At 47.8% G+C, this 24,105-nt stretch overlaps 1 protein-coding gene across 1 annotated transcript in view; it reads left to right on the top strand.

Moving 5' to 3' along the window:
• AK8 (adenylate kinase 8) overlaps nt 1–24,105 on the top strand; it is a 67,310-nt gene that overhangs the window by 21,778 nt on the left and 21,427 nt on the right. The window contains exons 4-10 of the mRNA XM_040442780.1: nt 1,853–1,966; nt 6,795–6,863; nt 20,087–20,168; nt 20,490–20,561; nt 20,780–20,980; nt 23,160–23,291; nt 23,562–23,651. Coding sequence (XP_040298714.1) covers nt 1,853–1,966; nt 6,795–6,863; nt 20,087–20,168; nt 20,490–20,561; nt 20,780–20,980; nt 23,160–23,291; nt 23,562–23,651 — 760 coding nt within the window. The remainder of the gene's footprint in view (nt 1–1,852; nt 1,967–6,794; nt 6,864–20,086; nt 20,169–20,489; nt 20,562–20,779; nt 20,981–23,159; nt 23,292–23,561; nt 23,652–24,105) is intronic.

The following is a 24,105-nucleotide window of genomic DNA, read 5'->3' as shown; positions in this document are numbered from 1 at the left end:
GCTCTTCTGATCAGTATACAATGCTGGCAGCAGTCTTCTGATCAGTATACACGGCACTCTTCTGATCAGTATACAATGCAGGCAGCAGTCTTCTGATCAGTATACATGGCGCTCTTCTGATCAGTATACAATGCTGGCAGCAGTCTTCTGATCAGTATACAATGCTGGCAGCAGTCTTCTGATCAGTATACATGGCGCTCTTCTGATCAGTATACAATGCTGGCAGCAGTCTTCTGATCAGTATACAATGCAGGCAGCAGTCTTCTGATCAGTATACAATGCTGGCAGCAGTCTTCTGATCAGTATACAATGCAGGCAGCAGTCTTCTGATCAGTATACACGGCGCTCTGCTGATCAGTATACAATGCAGGCAGCAGTCTTCTGATCAGTATACATGGCGCTCTTCTGATCAGTATACAATGCTGGCAGCGGTCTTCTGATCAGTATACAATGCTGGCAGCAGTCTTCTGATCAGTATACAATGCTGGCAGCAGTCTTCTGATCAGTATACAATGCAGGCAGCAGTCTTCTGATCAGTATACAATGCAGGCAGCAGTCTTCTGATCAGTATACAATGCTGGCAGCAGTCTTCTGATCAGTATACAATGCAGGCAGCAGTCTTCTGATCAGTATACACGGCGCTCTGCTGATCAGTATACAATGCAGGCAGCAGTCTTCTGATCAGTATACATGGCGCTCTTCTGATCAGTATACAATGCTGGCAGCGGTCTTCTGATCAGTATACATGGCGCTCTTCTGATCAGTATACAATGCAGGCAGCAGTCTTCTGATCAGTATACATGGCGCTCTTCTGATCAGTATACAATGCTGGCAGCAGTCTTCTGATCAGTATACATGGCGCTCTTCTGATCAGTATACAATGCTGGCAGCAGTCTTCTGATCAGTATACAATGCTGGCAGCAGTCTTCTGATCAGTATACAATGCTGGCAGCAGTCTTCTGATCAGTATACAATGCTGGCAGCAGTCTTCTGATCAGTATACAATGCTGGCAGCAGTCTTCTGATCAGTATACAATGCACGCAGTGTTTTATGAGTAAGTATGTCCTGTAAAGCACACGCGGAGTCGGTGGTTATATGTTATAATGTTACGGCGTGTGCGCAGTGATATGGGAGCTGTCCTCAGTATACACGGCGCTCTGCTGATCAGTATACAATGCACGCCGTGTTTTATGAGTAAGTATGTCCTGTAAAGCACATGCGGAGTCGGTGGTTATATGTTATAATATTACGGCGTGTGCGCAGTGATATGGGAGCGGTCCTCAGTATACACGGCACTCTGCTGATCAGTATACAATGCACGCAGTGTTTTATGAGTAAGTATGTCCTATAAAGCACATGCGGAGTGGGTGGTTATATGTTATAATGTTACGGCGTGTGCGCAGTGATATGGGAGCTGTCCTCAGTATACACGGCGCTCTGCTGATCAGTATACAATGCACGCAGTGTTTTATGAGTAAGTATGTCCTGTAAAGCACATGCTGAGTCGGTGGTTATATGTTATAATGTTGCAGCGTGTGCGCAGTGATATGGGAGCGGTCCTCAGTATACACGGCGCTCTGCGGCCCTCCCTATAGGTAACTGATCCTTTAGAAATGACTTGTGTCCCCCCCATCTTCTCACCTCCTCCTGAGATCTGGTACCTCCAGCGCCCCCACCTGCTCTGCGGAGGGACAGCGCTCTGTTTAAACATACATTTTTTCCTAGATCATTTATTTAAAGGTGCCCGCCGCGAGGAGCTGGAGGTCTGCTTGGCATGAGGAAATAGAAGGCCTTTGAAACATATTTTCTTTTGCAAAAGTTGGACTCGTCTCCTCGTCTTCTCCCCCGCAGGCGAAGCTGCTGAGCGCGCGTCTGAACGCCACTCACCTCACTCCAGAGAATCTCTTGTCAAGTGATGTCTCGGCGCTGGTGCAGGAAGCGCTCGCGTACAAAGCCAAGGACCAGGTAAAGGCGCTGACAGCCATGCATTATTTCCAGACGCATCGACCGCCAGCAGAAAAAGCATCTTTTATATATACACTCCGCGGCTGCTGCTTCGTATGCTGTGATTTAACAGAATTAACCCCTTAGATTAATATGAGACGCCTTCTGGTTGCCCGTAGAGCAGAGGTCAGCAACCTCCAGCACTCCAGCTGCTGTGAAACTACAACTCCCAGCATGCACACTTGCTCAGCTGTCCATCCAACTTCCATAGAAGTGAATGGAGCATGCATGGGAGTTGTAGTCTCACAACAGTTGGAGTGCTGGAGGTTGCCCACAGGTCTCTCGGTGTTTCTCTCCTACTGTCCTGCCTGTGTCTCAGTCTACCACTGCGGTTGTGGTATTCTATTCATGAACCAGGAGGCTCAGGCTGAACAGTCCCGTAAATGGTATGATGAATACATGATATAAAATAATAGTGCCGCAGCTGCCGTCTGTTCAGGTGGAGGGCTCTTTATTAAAGGGGTTGCCTAGAATTAGAAAACCATGGCAGCCTGTCCCCTGGATGTGTGCAGTACTGCAGCCTAGCTCCATTGCCTTCATTGAAGCCGAGTTGCAATACCAGACACAACCTTTGGGCAGACGTGGCGCTGTTTCTGGAAGAAATCAGCCATGTTGTGACTACACGCTTCTGCTCCATCATAGCTGCATTGTCCATTGGAGCCTGACATTGTCTGAACTTCACCACTTGAGGATGCTGTTTGCCTCCACTATGCTTTACACTGCAGCTCTGCCAGTTCACATTAACAGGAAGTCAGTGCCGTCCAGAGTGATTATAAACTGCAGAACATTATCAGGTGCACAACTAACTGCAGGGGTGCAATGTCAAGTTCTTGGACCCCCATACAAAATCCGTCACCGTTCCCCCAACTGCATACCCCATTTATAAAACTGGGGTCTTCCCATGTAGCAGAGGAGCCCCTTGACTCCAGGGCTGATCGCATCTTCTACCTCGACTATAGGGGGGCCCGTAGATCTGCATTGTCCTGACGGCATGTCCCCTGTCTCAGTGAGAGTTCCCCTTTAACCAGGCCAAGTACAGAATCCCAGCGTTCCTGCACCCTCCCTTTACAGCTCATCGTCAGCTCCGAATATAGAAGCGCTTCAGAGCGACTCCTCCGCTTGCTGTCAGTGGCGCCGTTCACTGCATCAGTAGATACATCTAGGAAAGGGGGTAATTAGCAGAAATCATTGAAAGCCTCTTTGTTAAGCTGCGGGGGTTGCTGGAGAGTTTCAGAGCGGATTAGCGGCAGCGGCGGGTGTCAGCGATTTGTATCTGCGCAGAGCCAGTTAATCCTCCGATGATCAGCCGCTCGCTTTTCAATTGCGCTTAATGAGAGAACATTTTCTAGCGAGGCGCCGTTAATGATGGCAGCGCCGGCGCGCGCTAAGTCCTCGCCCCTCAGTATTAGGAGGAAATTACATGCACTTATAGTGAGGAAGTCGCTTTATCTACTGTATAAAGGTATGAGGCAGGGGATTTGGCCCTCCGGCTGTCGCCAGTGCTGCAACCACAGCGCCACGGCCTCGGCCTGTATCCGTTGCGCAGTCACGGTGTAAACTCCTCTGCTTATTTTCTGAATGAATAAAAGGTGGGTATTCGGCTTGGGTAACGGTTACGCGACTATTGGGCCTCATGCGTTCTGCTTGCAGTAAAGGTGGGAGCAGGCAGAAGCGTAGCACTGCTACATCTGCACAGCGGTGGATGAGCCACGTGGGTTGTTGTTTCAAGGGGTTTACTTCCAGGGTGTGAGAGACATGGTAATAGGTAATCGCCAAGTACAGCCCTGCGGGGCCTTCCTCCTCAGCAGGGGTAAAGCAGACCAGGCCCCTAAATAATCAAACACTAGACAGTTAAATTATGAGACCCCCTAATCAGACTCCTTAATTATCGGATGCCAGACCAGGCCCCCAATTTTTAGACCCCAAACCCCTTTTAATTATGTGAGACACCCAGAGCCCTAAATTATCAGTCCTCAGACCAAACCGCTTAATTATTAGGCCCCTAAAACATCAGACCCCAGATCAGATGCTTGAATTATCAGACTCCTAAATTATCAGACCCCAGATCAGACTCCTAAATTATCAGACCCCTAAATTATCAGACCCCAGATCAGACTCCTTAATTATCAGACCCAAGAGCAGACTCCTAAATTATCAGACCCAAGAGCAGACTCTATATTATCAGACCCAAGAGCAGACTCCTAAATTATCAGACCCAAGAGCAGACTCCTAAATTATCAGACCCCAGATCAGACTCCTTAATTATCAGACCCCAGATCAGACTCTATACAGGGAGTGCAGAATTATTAGGCAAGTTGTATTTTTGAGGATTAATTTTATTATTGAACAACCATGTTCTCAATGAACCCAAAAACTCATTAATATCAAAGCTGAATATTTTTGGAAGTAGTTTTTAGTTTGTTTTTAGTTTTAGCTATTTTAGGGGGATATCTGTGTGTGCAGGTGACTATTACTGCGCATAATTATTAGGCAACTTAACAAAAAACTAATATATACCCATTTCAATTATTTATTTTTACCAGTGAAACCAATATAACATCTCAACATTCACAAATATACATTTCTGACATTCAAAAACAAAACAAAAACAAATCAGTGACCAATATAACCACCTTTCTTTGCAAGGACACTCAAAAGCCTGCCATCCATGGATTCTGTCAGTGTTTTGATCTGTTCACCATCAACATTGCGTGCAGCAGCAACCACAGCCTCCCAGACACTGTTCAGAGAGGTGTACTGTTTTCCCTCCTTGTAAATCTCACATTTGATGATGGACCACAGGTTCTCAATGGGGTTCAGATCAGGTGAACAAGGAGGCCATGTCATTAGATTTTCTTCTTTTATACCCTTTCTTGCCAGCCACGCTGTGGAGTACTTGGACGCGTGTGATGGAGCATTGTCCTGCATGAAAATCATGTTTTTCTTGAAGGATGCAGACTTCTTCCTGTACCACTGCTTGAAGAAGGTGTCTTCCAGAAACTGGCAGTAGGACTGGGAGTTGAGCTTGACTCCATCCTCAACCCGAAAAGGCCCCACAAGCTCATCTTTGATGATACCAGCCCAAACCAGTACTCCACCTCCACCTTGCTGGCGTCTGAGTCGGACTGGAGCTCTCTGCCCTTTACCAATCCAGCCACGGGCCCATCCATCTGGCCCATCAAGACTCACTCTCATTTCATCAGTCCATAAAACCTTAGAAAAATCAGTCTTGAGATATTTCTTGGCCCAGTCTTGACGTTTCAGCTTGTGTGTCTGGTTCAGTAGTGGTCGTCTTTCAGCCTTTCTTACCTTGGCCATGTCTCTGAGTATTGCACACCTTGTACTTTTGGGCACTCCAGTGATGTTGCAGCTCTGAAATATGGCCAAACTGGTGGCAAGTGGCATCTTGGCAGCTGCACGCTTGACTTTTCTCAGTTCATGGGCAGTTATTTTGCGCCTTGGTTTTTCCACACGCTTCTTGCGACCCTGTTGACTATTTTGAATGAAACGCTTGATTGTTCGATGATCACGCTTCAGAAGCTTTGCAATTTTAAGAGTGCTGCATCCCTCTGCAAGATATCTCACTATTTTTGACTTTTCTGAGCCTGTCAAGTCCTTCTTTTGACCCATTTTGCCAAAGGAAAGGAAGTTGCCTAATAATTATGCACACCTAATATAGGGTGTTGATGTCATTAGACCACACCCCTTCTCATTACAGAGATGCACATCACCTAATATGCTTAATTGGTAGTAGGCTTTCGAGCCTATACAGCTTGGAGTAAGACAACATGCATAAAGAGGATGATGTGGTCAAAATACTCATTTGCCTAATAATTCTGCACGTAGTGTATTATCAGACCCCAGATCAGACTCTATATTATCAGACCCCAGATCAGACTCCTAAATTATCAGACCCCAGATCAGACTCTATATTATCAGACCCCAGATCAGACTCCTAAATAATTATACACCAGAGCAGACTCTATATTATTAGACCCCAGATCAGACCCCTTAATTATCAGACCCTAGAGCAGACCCTATATTCTCAGACCCCATATTCTCAGACCCCAGATCAGAGTCCTGTTATCAAACCCTTTAATTATAAAACCCTACACAAAAGCAGACCTGTAGACCCCATTCTCTTGGGTTGACCCCTGGGAGCTGCCTCTATGAAACCTCTAGTGTTGGATATTGCATGGCTGCTGGCTGGTGTCATGGCCACGTGGGTCGAGCCTATCTGGGCCCGGAAACCTACTGTACAGCCCAACAAACCCTACAGCTGTGTGAACAGGACTAGGCCAGGAAAGATTTTCAGCCACAGAAGGCATCCGCTGGCTGCAAGCAAAGGTCTTGAAAATGGTGAGGACTTGCAGAACGTTTCTTTGTACATAACCCCTTCCCCCATCACATGACATAAATATGGCAGAAATGACATGTGAGGCGCCGCTGCTCGGCAGCGTAATCTCTGTCAGATGGGTTTGGTGAGGGTGTTTAGTGCGGACCCCCCGGTAGACGTTCATCTGGTTTGACATGACACATCAAAGGGGCGCACTAGACACCAGCCCAGCCTGCGAGCGGCAGGAAGCACCTCTAGAAGGAGACGGGCTCAAAGCCACAGATTTGCTCTCCAGCAGCGAGAGGCATTGACACGTGCCACCCACCGGGACGTGAGGCTGAGACCCCCAGCACTCCTGCCCCCCACCCCTCCAGTCATCCAAAAGCAGGTACCGGAGCAGATGGGCTGTTCTTCTGTCATTCATATATTTATGCATCTCTCGTCTTCTTCTAGGAAATCCCAGATGCGCTGTGGGCCCGACTCATCCAAGAACGACTGTCAGAAGTGGACTGCGCAAAGCGGGTGAGTGGTCCAAGAGCGCAGCGCATCGCAGGAGAGTGACCAGTGCCCCCTATAACCTGCAGTCACAGGAGAATACAGTCTATTGCCCCCTGTTATCAGCCATTTCAGGGGAGAGGATAACTGTAGGACAGGAGAATACAGTCTATTGCCCCCTGTTATCAGCCATTTCAGAGGAGAGGATGACTGTAGGACAGGAGGATACAGTCTATTGCCCCCTGTTATCAGCCATTTCAGGGGAGAGGATGACTGTAGGACAGGAGAATACAGTCTATTGCCCCCTGTTATCAGCCATTTCAGGGGAGAGGATGACTGTAGGACAGGAGAATACAGTCTATTGCTCCCTGTTATCAGCCATTTCAGAGGAGAGGATGACTGTAGGACAGGAGAATACTGTCTATTGCCCCCTGTTATCAGCCATTTCAGGGGAGAGGATGACTGTAGGACAGGAGAATACAGTCTATTGCCTCCTGTTATCAGCCATTTCAGAGGAGAGGATGACTGTAGGACAGGAGAATACAGTCTATTGCTCCCTGTTATCAGACATTTCAGGGGGGAGGATGACTGTAGGACAGGAGAATACAGTCTATTGCTCCCTGTTATCAGCCATTTCAGGGGGGAGGATGACTGTAGGACAGGAGAATACAGTCTATTGCCCCCTGTTATCAGCCATTTCAGGGGAGAGGATGACTGTAGGACAGGAGAATACAGTCTATTGCTCCCTGTTATCAGCCATTTCAGGGGAGAGGATGACTGTAGGACAGGAGAATACAGTCTATTGCCCCCTGTTATCAGCCATTTCAGGGGAGAGGATGACTGTAGGACAGGAGAATACAGTCTATTGCTCTCTGTTATCAGCCATTTCAGAGGAGAGGATGACTGTAGGACAGGAGAATACAGTCTATTGCTCCCTGTTATCAGCCATTTCAGGGGGAGAGGATGACTGTAGGACAGGAGAATACAGTCTATTGCCCCTGTTATCAGCCATTTCAGGGGAGAGGATGACTGTAGGACAGGAGAATACAATCTATTGCTCCCTGTTATCAGCCATTTCAGAGGAGAGGATGACTGTAGGACAGGAGAATACAGTCTATTGCCCCCTGTTATCAGCCATTTCAGGGGAGAGGATGACTGTAGGACAGGAGAATACAATCTATTGCCCCCTGTTATCAGCCATTTCAGAGGAGAGGATGACTGTAGGACAGGAGAATACAGTCTATTGCTCCCTGTTATCAGCCATTTCAGGGGGAGAGGATGACTGTAGGACAGGAGAATACAGTCTATTGCCCCTGTTATCAGCCATTTCAGGGGAGAGGATGACTGTAGGACAGGAGAATACAATCTATTGCTCCCTGTTATCAGCCATTTCAGAGGAGAGGATGACTGTAGGACAGGAGAATACAGTCTATTGCCCCTGTTATCAGCCATTTCAGAGGAGAGGATGACTGTAGGACAGGAGAATACAGTCTATTGCTCCCTGTTATCAGCCATTTCAGGGGGAGAGGATGACTGTAGGACAGGAGAATACAGTCTATTGCCCCTGTTATCAGCCATTTCAGGGGAGAGGATGACTGTAGGACAGGAGAATACAATCTATTGCTCCCTGTTATCAGCCATTTCAGAGGAGAGGATGACTGTAGGACAGGAGAATACAGTCTATTGCCCCTGTTATCAGCCATTTCAGGGGAGAGGATGACTGTAGGACAGGAGAATACAGTCTATTGCTCCCAGTTATCAGCCATTTCAGGGGAGAGGATGACTGTAGGACAGGAGAATACAGTCTATTGCCTCCTGTTATCAGCCATTTCAGAGGAGAGGATGACTGTAGGACAGGAGGATACAGTCTATTGCCCCCTGTTATCAGCCATTTCAGGGGAGAGGATGACTGTAGGACAGGAGAATACAGTCTATTGCCCCCTGTTATCAGCCATTTCAGGGGAGAGGATGACTGTAGGACAGGAGAATACAGTCTATTGCCCCCTGTTATCAGCCATTTCAGGGGAGAGGATGACTGTAGGACAGGAGAATACAATCTATTGCTCCCTGTTATCAGCCATTTCAGAGGAGAGGATGACTGTAGGACAGGAGAATACAGTCTATTGCCCCCTGTTATCAGCCATTTCAGGGGAGAGGATGACTGTAGGACAGGAGAATACAGTCTATTGCCCCCTGTTATCAGCCATTTCAGGGGAAAGGATGACTGTAGGACAGGAGAATACAGTCTATTGCCCCCTGTTATCAGCCATTTCAGGGGAGAGGATGACTGTAGGACAGAAGAATACAGTCTATTGCCCGCTGTTATCAGCCATTTCAGGGGGGAGGATGACTGTAGGACAGGAGAATACAGTCTATTGCTCCCAGTTATCAGACATTTCAGAGGAGAGGATGACTGTAGGACAGGAGAATACAGTCTATTGCTCCCTGTTATCAGCCATTTCAGGGGAGAGGATGACTGTAGGACAGGAGAATACAGTCTATTGCTCCCTGTTATCAGCCATTTCAGGGGAGAGGATGACTGTAGGACAGGAGAATACAGTCTATTGCTCCCAGTTATCAGACATTTCAGAGGAGAGGATGACTGTAGGACAGGAGAATACAGTCTATTGCCCCCTGTTATCAGCCATTTCAGTGGAGAGGATGACTGTAGGACAGGAGAATACAGTCTATTGCCCCCTGTTATCAGCCATTTCAGTGGAGAGGATGACTGTAGGACAGGAGAATACAGTCTATTGCTCCCTGTTATCAGCCATGTCAGGGGAGAGGATGACTGTAGGACAGAGAATACAGTCTATTGCCCCTTGTTATCAGCCATTTCAGGGGAGAGGATGACTGTAGGACAGAAGAATACAATCTATTGCCCCTTGTTATCAGCCATTTCAGGGGAGAGGATGACTGTAGGACAGGAGAATACAGTCTATTGCCCCCTGTTATCAGCCATTTCAGGGGAGAGGATGACTGTAGGACAGGAGAATACAGTCTATTGCTCCCTGTTATCAGCCATTTCAGGGGAGAGGATGACTGTAGGACAGAAGAATACAATCTATTGCTCCCTGTTATCAGCCATTTCAGGGGAGAGGATGACTGTAGGACAGAAGAATACAATCTATTGCTCCCTGTTATCAGCCATTTCAGGGGAGAGGATGACTGTAGGACAGGAGAATACAGTCTATTGCCCCCTGTTATCAGCCATTTCAGGGGAGAGGATGACTGTAGGACAGGAGAATACAATCTATTGCCCCCTGTTATCAGCCATTTCAGGGGAGAGGATGACTGTAGGACAGAAGAATACAATCTATTGCTCCCTGTTATCAGCCATTTCAGGGGAGAGGATGACTGTAGGACAGGAGAATACAGTCTATTGCCCCCTGTTATCAGCCATTTCAGTGGAGAGGATGACTGTAGGACAGGAGAATACAGTCTATTGCCCCCTGTTATCAGCCATTTCAGGGGAGAGGATGACTGTAGGACAGGAGAATACAGTCTATTGCCCCCTGTTATCAGCCATTTCAGAGGAGAGGATGACTGTAGGACCGGAGAATACTGTCTATTGCCCCCTGTTATCAGACATTTCAGGGGAGAGGATGACTGTAGGACAGGAGAATACAGTCTATTGCTCCCTGTTATCAGCCATTTCAGGGGAGAGGATGACTGTAGGACAGGAGAATACAGTCTATTGCCTCCTGTTATCAGCCATTTCAGGGGAGAGGATGACTGTAGGACAGGAGAATACAGTCTATTGCCCCCTGTTATCAGCCATTTCAGGGGAGAGGATGACTGTAGGACAGGAGAATACAGTCTATTGCCCCCTGTTATCAGCCATTTCAGGGGGAGGATGACTGTTGGACAGGAGAATACAGTCTATTGCCTCCTGTTATCAGCCATTTCAGGGGAGAGGATGACTGTAGGACAGGAGAATACAGTCTATTGCCCCCTGTTATCAGCCATTTCAGGGGAGAGGATGACTGTAGGACAGGAGAATACAGTCTATTGCTCCCTGTTATCAGCCATTTCAGGGGGAGGATGACTGTAGGACAGGAGAATACAATCTATTGCCCCCTGTTATCAGCCATTTCAGGGGAGAGGATGACTGTAGGACAGGAGAATACAGTCTATTGCCCCCTGTTATCAGCCATTTCAGGGGAGAGGATGACTGTAGGACAGGAGAATACAGTCTATTGCCTCCTGTTATCAGCCATTTCAGGGGGGAGGATGACTGTAGGACAGGAGAATACAGTCTATTGCCCCCTGTTATCAGCCATTTCAGGGGAGAGGATGACTGTAGGAAAGGAGAATACAGTCTATTGCCCCCTGTTATCAGCCATTTCAGAGGAGAGGATGACTGTAGGACAGGAGAATACAATCTATTGCCCCTGTTATCAGCCATTTCAGGGGAGAGGACGACTGTAGGACAGGAGAATACAATCTATTGCCCCCTGTTATCAGCCATGTCAGGGGAGAGGATGACTGTAGCACAGGAGAATACAATCTATTGCTCTCTGTTATCAGCCATTTCAGGGGAGAGGATGACTGTAGGACAGGAGAATACAGTCTATTGCCCCCTGTTATCAGCCATTTCAGGGGAGAGGATGACTGTAGGACAGGAGAATACAGTCTATTGCCCCCTGTTATCAGCCATTTCAGGGGAGAGGATGACTGTAGGACAGGAGAATACAGTCTATTGCCCCCTGTTATCAGCCATTTCAGGGGAGAGGATGACTGTAGGACAGGAGAATACAATCTATTGCCCTCTGTTATCAGCCATTTCAGGGGAGAGGATGACTGTAGGACAGGAGAATACAGTCTATTGTCCCTGTTATCAGCCATTTCAGGGGAGAGGATGACTGTAGGACAGGAGAATACAGTCTATTGCCCCCTGTTATCAGCCATTTCAGGGGGAGGATGACTGTAGGACAGGAGAATACAATCTATTGCCCCTGTTATCAGCCATTTCAGGGGAGAGGACGACTGTAGGACAGGAGAATACAATCTATTGCCCCCTGTTATCAGCCATGTCAGGGGAGAGGATGACTGTAGCACAGGAGAATACAATCTATTGCTCTCTGTTATCAGCCATTTCAGGGGAGAGGATGACTGTAGGACAGGAGAATACAGTCTATTGCCCCCTGTTATCAGCCATTTCAGGGGAGAGGATGACTGTAGGACAGGAGAATACAGTCTATTGCCCCCTGTTATCAGCCATTTCAGGGGAGAGGATGACTGTAGGACAGGAGAATACAGTCTATTGCCCCCTGTTATCAGCCATTTCAGGGGAGAGGATGACTGTAGGACAGGAGAATACAATCTATTGCCCTCTGTTATCAGCCATTTCAGGGGAGAGGATGACTGTAGGACAGGAGAATACAGTCTATTGTCCCTGTTATCAGCCATTTCAGGGGAGAGGATGACTGTAGGACAGGAGAATACAGTCTATTGCCCCCTGTTATCAGCCATTTCAGGGGGAGGATGACTGTAGGACAGGCATATGAGGCATTAACGGGACGGAAGACGATGGTGAACGCTCGCATATGCTAATTGCAGAGAACAGAAGTGATCAAAGCCAGAACACGGGAAGCTTTGCTGATTGCCTGGGGCAGGTGGCACAGAGCAGAGATGCCGACATCCACACGTAGCCCGCGCTCTCCAGCGCACGCGCCCTGACTTATGAGCTGTTACCGCCTCACCTGACACTTTCTAGTACAATCTTCAGGGGCAGCTCAGGTTCTTTACTCCCAAGATGGCCGGTGGTATAAGTCTGTCCAGCGGATATTTCCATTCCTGGGAAGGCTGGGTGACAATCAATATGGGTGACAACCAATTCTCGCAGATCATCCGTGTCAATGTAATAGACACAGAAATGACTTATCGCTACGTTCGATATGCAGTGCTATGGGAAAGCTGGGTGTGGGCTGTAATGGCGGCCATATTGGTGGTTACCTAGCTTTCCCAACAGAGGAGAGCTGCGTGCGCTGCTCCAGCGCTGACATGGTTAACCTCAGTCTGACTTTTTTTTGCCTGTTCACCTCCGGTGGTAATCTCTTGTAATCAGCGTCTTGTGATCCAGAACTAAAAAGCCTGGACAGGAAGAAATAAATGAGGGAAGGGATTAGCTGCGCTCCACTGCTGTAATCAATAATGCAGCTCCTCCCCGCGAACCCGCGCCACAAAATGAACGCTTTTGCAATGCAAACCGCCGCACTTTAATGATTTGTGTGCCCCCCCACCAGGCTGACATGGTTCAGTCTCCTTACTGGTGCGACCATAATAATTATGTCCGCAAAAATAAAATATACCGTAGACCGTGTTGTCAAATTAAAGGGGTTCTCCGCTTAAATTAAATAGGAGATAAATATCTGATTAATGGGAGTCCGACCGCCGCGCCTTCACCGATCACTAGGACGGAGGTCCCGACTACCCCAAATAAATGGCGCATTGGACAAGCATGGGCTCTGCCCGAGATTGCGGGGTACATTGAAGGCTCATGCAGGGCTTCCGTTTTTTTCACCGGTCCGTATACGGAAACATTAATTTCAATGGGGGCTTGAAAAAAACGGAAATGACTCCGTGTGCATTCCGTGTCCGTTACGCAAAAAATGTTCTATTCTTGTCCGTTCAGGCATTGTTACTATGGATCTGCATAAAAAAAAAAAACGGATGTCATCCGTCTATTTTTTGTGGATCTCTTCTGTTTTGCGGACTGCAAAATACATACGGTCGTGTGCATGAGCCCTAAGAGTGAGGGGGTCCCCCTCATTCATTTGGGGGACCCCCATTCTCGTGTAAGATCTACAGGGTAGAGGATAAGTTAATATCTTGACAAAGCCCCTTTAAGGGGACGCTCCACCTTTAAACACCATGTTGCCTTAGCTTTGCTTTTCTGCCACAGAGCTCCAAAACCTCTGCATAGACAGTTACATGATAAAATGCCGTACCTGCAGCCACCACTAGGGGAAGCTCTCTGCAGACAGTTTTTACATTGGCCTCAATGATGAATCTGTATGCAGTGAGCTCCCTCTAGTGGCGGCTGCGGGTACGGCATTTTGTCATTTAACGCTATGTCTATGCAGAGGATTTGGAGCTCTGTGCCAGAAAACAGACCAATACATGAATATATATATATATATAATGACATGGATTAAACTCCGATCAGTGAATGGAAACATTCATCAAACCTGTCCTTGTCATGTCCAGCCGACGCAGGTGCAGGGCTCGTTACAGTGCGCCTGTGTCAGGAGAGGATGGGAGATTCTCTGGGGTAATCAAGGATTCACTGACAGCAAGCAGAGATTTTGAAAATGGTGAAGATTTAATCCACAAAGAGTCAGATTTTGCACCAAATCTATTAAAAGACAAACCCCTCCTAATAAATGGGAGGAATAAAAAAAAAAAAAAAAACGTGCAAAAATACGGCGTGGTTTGTCAGGAGGGGGCGTGGCCTATGTCTTCTAGACAGATTTATTAATACTAAAGCAGAAAATGGCGCAAATCTAAGAATGCTCTTGGCAGGTACAGATTTTCGCACAATCCAAAATATGCTGCCACATGTTTATAATAAATCTGGCGCAAATCTCTTCAAGGGTCGATTTATTTTATTTTTTTAACCCTGGTGTAGATTTGCACCAAAATAGCGCCACTTACAGCTTGAGGCCACACTCCCCTGGTAAACCCTCATCCCCAGCATTCAGTTTGTGTGATGATTGGCGTAAACCACTCACGCCGCTTTTTCCGTAATTTCAGTTGCCATATTTGCGCGACTGACGACTCTCAGTTGGATTTCCGGACGAGTGACGGCGTCTTTGTATTTTCAGCAAACATATATAAAAGGGAAAGTGTGTTCACCCAGTGGTTGTGGGCTGTACAGGAACAATATGGCGGCCTGGGGCGGGAAGCAGCGGTTTTTATTTCCCCGCGCCGTTGCCTTGGCATTAATTGCCAGAGCTGACAGCGAAAGGGCAGAATTACTCCTCCACTTTCCTGACACTCGCGGGTTTAAAGATGTCAAGCGCAGCCTCAGAGGAGAACGCACTGTATTGATCAACAGGCCTGCCGAGACCGCCCACCGAGCGTTAAATCTGCGAAAATGTGCCGAGCCGCGCACAACTGCCCGCTGCCGGGTATTATGGCACCACGCGAAAAAAACAACAACAACTTATTGCAGCCATTGTTCTCCAAGCACGTCCGAAGCGAGCGGATCCGATGACTTGTCTCTCTACAGGGGCTCGTACTGAATCCTGCGCACCCCTCCCCCCGCCTGAGCAGGAGCGCTGGGCTCTATGGCTATAGGCGGATGATGGGAGTTAATGCCGTCTGCGCCGGCCGTTAATGTGAATTATGGGGCGCGTTAACCGTTAAGTGACCCCCGGTAAGTTCTGATCATCGACTCTGAAAGTTTGTAAGGAGTATCCTCTTAAAGGGACTCTGCACTGTCCTCATTAACCCCGCGAGGCCGGCCCCCATACTGATAGATACTTTACATTACAGGTAATTGATATAGGGAAATCGCTGGGGGTTTAAAGGGATACTCCGCTTGTCCAGGACTCTGCACTGTCCTCATTAACCCCGCGATGCCGGCCCCCATACTGATAGATACTTTACATTACAGGTAATTGATATAGGGAAATCGCTGGGGGTTTAAAGGGATTCTCCGCTTGTCCAGGACTCTGCACTGTCCTCATTAACCCCACGATGCCAGCCCCCATACTGATAGATACTTTACATTACAGGTAATTGATATAGGGAAATCGCTGGGGGTTTAAAGGGATACTCCGCTTGTCCAGGACTCTGCACTGTCCTCATTAACTCCGCGAGGCCGGCCCCCATACTGATAGATACTTTACATTACAGGTAATTGATATAGGGAAATCGCTGGGGGTTTAAAGGGATACTCTGCTTGTCCAGGACTCTGCACTGTCCTCATTAACCAACGCGAGGCCGGCCCCCATACTGATAGATACTTTACATTACAGGTAATTGATATAGGGAAATCGCTGGGGGTTTAAAGGGATACTCCGCTTGTCCAGGACTCTGCACTGTCCTCATTAACCCCGCGATGCCGGCCCCCATACTGATAGATACTTTACATTACAGGTAATTGATATAGGGAAATCGCTGGGGGTTTAAAGGGATACTCCGCTTTTAACGAACTGGTACAAAGACATTAAACTGGGCCCCCCCCCCCCACTCACTCCTAAGCCTGGAGAGCTATGAAATAGTATTCACAGTCCTGGATACGTATACTTTTTACATTTGAACACCCCACCATCTTCTGCTTGTTGTCAGTGAATGGAAACCTGCCAGTGGCTGATCCTGCCCAGCTGCAGTGTTTGTTACGGAGTATCACAGCTCTTTCTTCCAATAAGCCCTGTAAACAGGATTGGTTTCCATTCACTGACTGCAAGCAGGGATCTTAACATTTCATTTGACGCTAACGTGAAGTGCCACGCCCTGACCTGGACAGGTGGGCACAGCGTTCTCTGCCCCCCACCCCACTTTTCTCTCCATACGTCGCTCGTCCGTATTTGGGGGAGGATGTTTTGTGCATGCATTCTTCACCATCTTCAAGATCTCTGCTTGTTGTCAAAGAATGGAAACAGCCAGAGGTTGAAAACCCACCCTGATCATGCCCAACCGCATCGTTCCTCACAGCCTTTTCCTCCAATGAGCCCTGTCAACAGGATGGGTTTTCATACCCTGAATGCAAGCACAGATCTTAACATTACAGCACAAGCTCAGGTGAACTGGTGAGCACAGTCACCCCCGCCAAGGTGCCTCCACTTTCTCCTCGTATTCTGGATACAGTGACGTCTATTTTTTCACGTTCCGACTCCTCACCATAGTCAGGACTTCTGCTTGCTGTCAGCGAATAGAGGCTGAAAACCCACCCTGATCACGCCCAGCTGCAGCGTTCATTTGCAGTATGTCACATCTCTGTCTTCCAGTGAGTCCTGTATGGGTTTTCATTCACTGATTGCAAGCAGAGATCTTGAAATTTAGAGATGACTCTCTTTAAAAAAATAAATAAAAAAATCCCTCCATAACAATCCTCATCCACATCCGAGCGTTATTTGTTCCGGGCGCAAGGCGGAGGCCTCCGATTGCGCGCTCCCGCATCCGGCCGTCTGTTTGTGAGTCAGGCCTGGCGCCTGTGCGTTCCTGCGCAGTGCTCTCCTGCCTCCGCCAACCCCGCTACTGTCCAGACATATATATTTATAAGGCTGGATCTCATTTCATGTGTGACATCTGCTCGCAGAGCGTCCCTCCTGTGATCACCGGATCCGTGCAGCTGTTCAGACCTCCAGCTCGGAGCGCTGCTCTGGGCTCCCCCAGCATACGGTTTTTTGATGTGGGATGAAACAGAACCAAACCACTGGGGGTATGGAGCGAGCGCCAGCGAGAGGAGCGAAGCGCATCAGAATATCAATTAACCTGTTCTGAACAAAGCGCGCAGCTCCGCGGCGGAGAAGACGCTGCGCTGTGATGTGTCAAGACGCCACATAATATATTCTAATTAAAGGATTGATTGATTCTTCTCTTTATTTGTGAGCTGCTGCCCCCCCACACCCCGGGAAATATCTGAAATATACAAAAAATAATCACCCGCCGCCACTGCGCCGTTTAATATGCATGAAGCCTCAGGTTCTCGGTAATTGTTGTAGAGCAAACACCTCGTGGCTCTGTTTATCCTGGAGGATGAGGGTTTTATCTGCTCACTTTTTCTCTAACTGGAAAAGTTTAACTTCTTGCGCAAATGTTTCTTGCTCGCATTCTATTCAATTGAATGCGTCTTCTCCTCTCCAGAACTACAACTCCCAGCATGCTCTGACAACAACAGGCTGGTTTTTTATACGACAGAAGTGCAGCCTGTGAAATAGCCTGCGGCTATATTTATTATTGGAAACCATCAGCAAAGTAGAATAGTGAGTGCAGCTCTGGAGTATAATACAGGATGTAACTCAGGATCAGTACAGGATAAGTAATGTATGTACACAGAGATTGCACCAGCAGAATAGTGAGTGCAGCTCTGGAGTATAATACAGGATGTAACTCAGGATCAGTACAGGATAAGTAATGTATGTACACAGTGACTGCACCAGCAGAATAGTGAGTGCAGCTCTGGAGTATAATACAGGATGTAACTCAGGATCAGTACAGGATAAGTAATGTATGTACACAGTGACTGCACCAGCAGAATAGTGAGTGCAGCTCTGGAGTATAATACAGGATGTAACTAAGGATCAGTACAGGATAAGTAATGTATGTACACAGTGACTGCACCAGCAGAATAGTGAGTGCAGCTCTGGAGTATAATACAGGATGTAACTCAGGATCAGTACAGGATAAGTAATGTATGTACACAGTGACTCCACCAGCAGAATAGTGAGTGCAGCTCTGGAGCATAATACAGGATGTAACTAAGGATCAGTACAGGATAAGTAATGTATGTACACAGTGACTGCACCAGCAGAATAGTGAGTGCAGCTCTGGAGTATAATACAGGATGTAACTCAGGATCAGTACAGGATAAGTAATGTATGTACACAGTGACTGCACCAGCTGAATAGTGAGTGCAGCTCTGGAGTATAATACAGGATGTAACTCAGGATCAGTACAGGATAAGTAATGTATGTACACAGTGACTGCACCAGCAGAATAGTGAGTGCAGCTCTGGAGTATAATACAGGATGTAACTCAGGAACAGTACAGGATAAGTAATGTATGTACACAGTGACTGCACCAGCAGAATAGTGAGTGCAGCTCTGGAGTATAATACAGGATGTAACTCAGGATCAGTACAGGATAAGTAATGTATGTACACAGTGACTGCACCAGCAGAATAGTGAGTGCAGCTCTGGAGCATAATACAGGATGTAACTAAGGATCAGTACAGGATAAGTAATGTATGTACACAGTGACTGCACCAGCAGAATAGTGAGAGAAGCTCTGGAGTATAATACAGGATGTAACTCAGGATCAGTACAGGATAAGTAATGTATGTACACAGTGACTGCACCAGCTGAATAGTGAGTGCAGCTCTGGAGTATAATACAGGATGTAACTCAGGATCAGTACAGGATAAGTAATGTATGTACACAGTGACTGCACCAGCAGAATAGTGAGTGCAGCTCTGGAGTATAATACAGGATGTAACTCAGGAACAGTACAGGATAAGTAATGTATGTACACAGTGACTGCACCAGCAGAATAGTGAGTGCAGCTCTGGAGTATAATACAGGATGTAACTCAGGATCAGTACAGGATAAGTAATGTATGTACACAGTGACTGCACCAGCAGAATAGTGAGTGCAGCTCTGGAGTATAATACATGATGTAACTGAGGAACAGTACAGGATAAGTAATGTATGTACACAGGGACTGCACCAGCAGAATAGTGAGTGCAGCTCTGCAGTATAATACAGGCTGTAATTTAGGATCAGTACAGGATAAGTAATGTATGTACACAGTGACTGCACCAGCAGAATAGTGAGTGCAGCTCTGGAGTATAATGCAGGATGTAACTCAGGATCAGTACAGGATAAGTAATGTATGTACACAGTGACTGCACCAGCAGAATAGTAAGTGCAGCTCTGGAGTATAGTACAGGAGGTAACTCAGGATCAGTACAGGATAAGTAATGTATGTACACAGTGACTGCACCAGCAGAATAGTGAGTGCAGCTCTGGAGTATAATACAGGATGTAACTCAGGATCAGTACAGGATAAGTAATGTATGTACACAGTGACTGCACCAGCAGAATAGTGAGTGCAGCTCTGGAGTATAATACAGGATGTAACTCAGGATCAGTACAGGATAAGTAATGTATGTACAGAGTGACTGCACCTGCAGAATAGTGAGTGCAGCTCTGGAGTATAATACAGGATGTAACTCAGTGCAGAATAAGTAATGTATATGAAATGAATGATGACCGAAGACTCTTCAACAAGTCACACTATGCAGTTGGTAACAGCAGCGCAGAGTATTCCAGGAGGGGGTGAATGTCCAGTCTTGTGATGGTGATATATAGGACAGGGTTATCTCTATAATATGAGGAGGTAACTGGAGTCAGAGGGGTCACCTGTTGGAAGGAGCGGTGTCCACAGCAGCACAGAGTATTATCTGCAGCGGTTATCTGTACCTCCAGCTTTCTACATGTGTTGTCTTTTTCCTAGAAGTCGATGTGCTCGTCATGTCATTCGTTTTTCCTCCTCACGTCTCATGCCGTTTCTTCCAGGGCTGGGTCATTGAAGGATTTCCCCGGAGCAGGGAGCAGGGATTACTCCTCCAGATGAATGGGGCGACTCCGGATCATATAGGTGAGTCCTGAACCACCATACACTTCAGGATCTACCCCAGCCATACCCGTGTCTGCGGGACGCCTCCTGTGGCCGATTAGCTCCCTGTCTGTTATCTGCCAACATTGCAGCACTTTATATATGATGTATTAGAAAAACAGCGCCACCCCTGACCACAGGTTGCCTCAGGTAGTGCAGTTCAGCTGCATTGAAATGAATGGCACTGGGTTGCAATACCATAAACAACCTGTAGACTAGTGGGGCGCTGGTTTTGAATAGAAGCAGCCATTTTTTTCTAATCCTGGTCAGATCACTTACCTTCTGCTCTGTCCTCCCCTGCAGTGGTCCTGGATGCTCCGGATATTGTCCTGATTGAGAGGAATATGGGGAAGAGGATTGACCCCACAACTGGAGGTAGATGGTGGATTCTATACGTTATATATATGGATTTCCTTATACCTGTAGTTGTCCTCTGTGGAGGCCATCGATCGGGCCCCCGGATTGACCAGAGGGGGAGCCTTTCCTAAAAGCTCTGGAGGACCTGCAGTACATAAGTATAGGACGTGTGATTCAATTGCAAGCTATAGGTGATACCTGTCAGTGAACGAAATGCTGTTTGTTTGTTTTTGCAGAGGTCTACCACACTACATTCGATTGGCCCGAAGACCCAGAAGTGCAAAGGAATTTAGTAGAACCTGCGGGGATCTCGGAGGAGGAGACTGGGAAGAGGCTGCTGGAATATCACAGGAACATCCCGGGAATTCTGCGAACGTTCCCCAAGATATACAAGAAGATCAATGCAGACCAACCGTGCATGGACGTCTTCTCACAGGGTGGGCTTCCCATAGGGTCCCGATTCGCCTGCCGTTGGTGCAGCAGTCAGGCTGTGAGGTAGTGCCAGTGCAATGCTGCGCCCCCTGGTGGCAGCCGCCATTAATTGCTTCCCCTTATTAGCCCCCGCTGCCCTCTTAATTACCACGTCGCTTCCCTCTTGACCCCTCGCCTGCGCCAAACACAAGACAATGCCCTCCCCCCAGTCCCAGTACTGAATACGAATGCAGCGTCCCTTCCTACACGCCGCCAATTAATTCGTTGTCAAATTGCTTAATTACATCTAAAAGTTGATATCAGCTTTCATAAAGAATTCATGGGCAAATCCGTAAATAAAGGCGCAGTTATTATTAATTAATAATGGAGGCAAATAAATTAGGGATGGGGAAAAGCGAAAAAAAAAAAAAAAAGCAAGCGCCTCTTCTAGGAAATCCTCAGTAGATCGTTTCCGGGGATGCGGATTCCTTCTTTATTCTGGTTAATTAGTCAGGCAGCTCATCAGGGGGATGATTACTTCTAATTAACTTACAGTTATTTACCGAAAATTAGCCCCATTTGTAAAGCAGCGCTGCCTGTCTGTATCCGATACGGCAGTATGCGAATGGGTGGGTTCGCTTCAAGAGTTAGCAAAGTCCTATGGGTGCAGCGCAAGGGGCGTTACTGGATAGCAAGCGCGTGGGCAGGCAGGGGTAGTGGGAGGCTGTTGGGGTGAATTCACACGCGGCAGATTTTGTCGCAGAAGTTTTTGGCGACTCAAATGCATTAATCCATTTACTTGCCGCCAAAACCCCATTCAGGCGACTGGAACCGATTTCAGTCGAAGGAACTTTCTGCAACACAATCTGCCGCGTGTGAAAGCGCCCTTAGCGTCCAGTGCACTTGTGCGCCCCCTGCTGGTAGGAGAGAGAAAGGTATATTTAGCTTTAGGGTAAAATTTCCATCCGCCATCAAAACAGCAATTTTTTTGGGGGGGCATTTTTTTTCTAGCTGCAGTTCCTGAATGCGTTTTCAGTAGATTCTCTTAGGCCTCATGCACACGTCTGTATTTTTGTTCCGATCCTCATTTTTTTGCGGATCCGATGCGGACCAATTAATTTCAATAGGGCTGCAAAAAATGCACTGCACACTGTGTTGTATGTCCGTGCTGCAGTCCCGCAAACAAAACTAGAACATGTCCTATACGTGTCCGTTTTGCCGACAAGGATAGGACATTTCTATAGACCTGAGACAAGAAAATGGTGGCATGCACGCGGACGGTGTCCATGTTTTGCGGATCCACGGTTTGCGGACTGCAAAACACATATGGTTGTCTGCATGAGGCCTTATGCATTGCATTGAGAAACTGCAGGCAGATGCTTAGGCTACTTTCACACTTGTGGCAAGACGGATCCGACAGGCTGTTCACCCTGTCGGATCCGTCCTTCCGCTATTTTGCCGTGCCGCCGGACCACCGCTCCGTCCCAATTGACTATAATGGGGACGGGGGTGGAGCCCTGGCGCAGCACGGCGAAAGGCCTAAAAGTCCTGCATGTCCGACTTTTTAGTCCGGCGGCCTCTCACCGTGAACTGCCGTGCTGCGCCGGAGCTCCGCCCCGTACCCATTATAGTCAATGGGGACGGCGCGGCGAAATAGCGGAAGGACGGATCCGACAGAGTGAACAGCCTGTCGGATCCGTCCTGCCACAAGTGTGAAAGTAGCCTAACCTATCCTCCGCATAGGTCACCCATATCAGATCAGCGGGGGTCCCACAAGCAGACCCCCGCCGATCAGCTGTATGAGGAGGTGGTGAGCGCAGAGTCCTCCTTGTAGCTGCGCCTATGCCACGTGACCTACGAACGTGACCTCATTGGCCTAGAAAGCGGCTCCGGAGAACCTCGGCCTGATCAGCAGGGGTGCCGGACGTGGAATATTGAGGATAGGTCGTCAATATCAAAGTCTCAGACAACCCCTTTAAGCACATTTTCTCAATAGGTTTTACATGGCCCCATGGCGGTATTTTTGCACGTATTTCGGCATGTTCCCGTTCTAGTGAATACTATACACAGTGCATGTGCGTGACTGTATCTAACAGGCAAGAAGCCGAGCCTTGTATCTAAACTCCGACTACCCCGTTAACGTAACACTACATCCATTCCAGATTTGCCTTTAATAAAGCGTTTGCGTTTTCTTTTCTTCCCCAGTTCTGACATTTGTATTAAGCAAAACGTGGTCTGCGGCCCCTTTCACGCTGCGCATACTTCTGTACGGACCACCAGGCAGCGGACGGGGCCTCCAAGCCGCGATGCTGGCGCAGAAGTACGACATCGTCAATGGTAAGTCAGGCGAGATGTCTACTCTTTCCCAGTGTCTGGAAGGGCGTGTTTCGGGAGGCTGAGCTGGCCAGCTTTGGTGGGACCGTTCTCCTATGTTATGAGTATGGGGACCTCCCAATTCTGAAGAATGGGACATGATGAACACCCAGGGAAGCGCACTCCCCTCTCCATACCGAACACACATGCATGCTCAGCAGATGTCTATGGAGTAGTCAGGAGGAGTAGTTGTGTGGGCGCCACGTGTCATCAGTCGTTTCTCTAAATCTACAGTTTCCTGTGGTCAAGTCCTTAAGGAAGCCGTGGCCGACCGGACGAAACTCGGACTGCTGATGGAGCCGTACGTCGAGAACGAACAGCAAGGTTGGTATCAAAGTGTTTGCTCACAACTCACACATGCCTGATCCTTCTTTCCTCCAACATCTGCCGCAACACATACACGCAACGCGCCAAAACCGGGGAGCTGGCCAGCTTACATCTAGTCTGTATGGGCCCTATTAGTGATGCGAAGAGCTGCCCGACCCTTAGTGAATAGGTCTGACTTGGGCCGAACCTATCCTCGGAGGTATACACCAGGAAGACTTCTCGACATGGTCGGCTGCGACATATACCGCTACAGCCATACAGTAGCATACGTCACCCATTGCTTCAGTTCCGAAAGAAAAAGATATAGGGGGTCATTCACTAATAACCCCTGCGCTGGCGGTGGACCCACCAAAGTCATGTAGAGGCGCCGGCCTCTACATAGCTTCGGCACATCCGCTGCTTCCTTGCTGGCGTACATTTTGAACTCCTAAAACCAGCATAGAATATAAAT

The sequence above is a fragment of the Bufo bufo genome, chromosome 8, assembly GCF_905171765.1.
Source record: "Bufo bufo chromosome 8, aBufBuf1.1, whole genome shotgun sequence".
NCBI lineage: Eukaryota > Metazoa > Chordata > Amphibia > Anura > Bufonidae > Bufo > Bufo bufo.
This window is presented reverse-complemented; position numbering and strand designations above follow the sequence as displayed.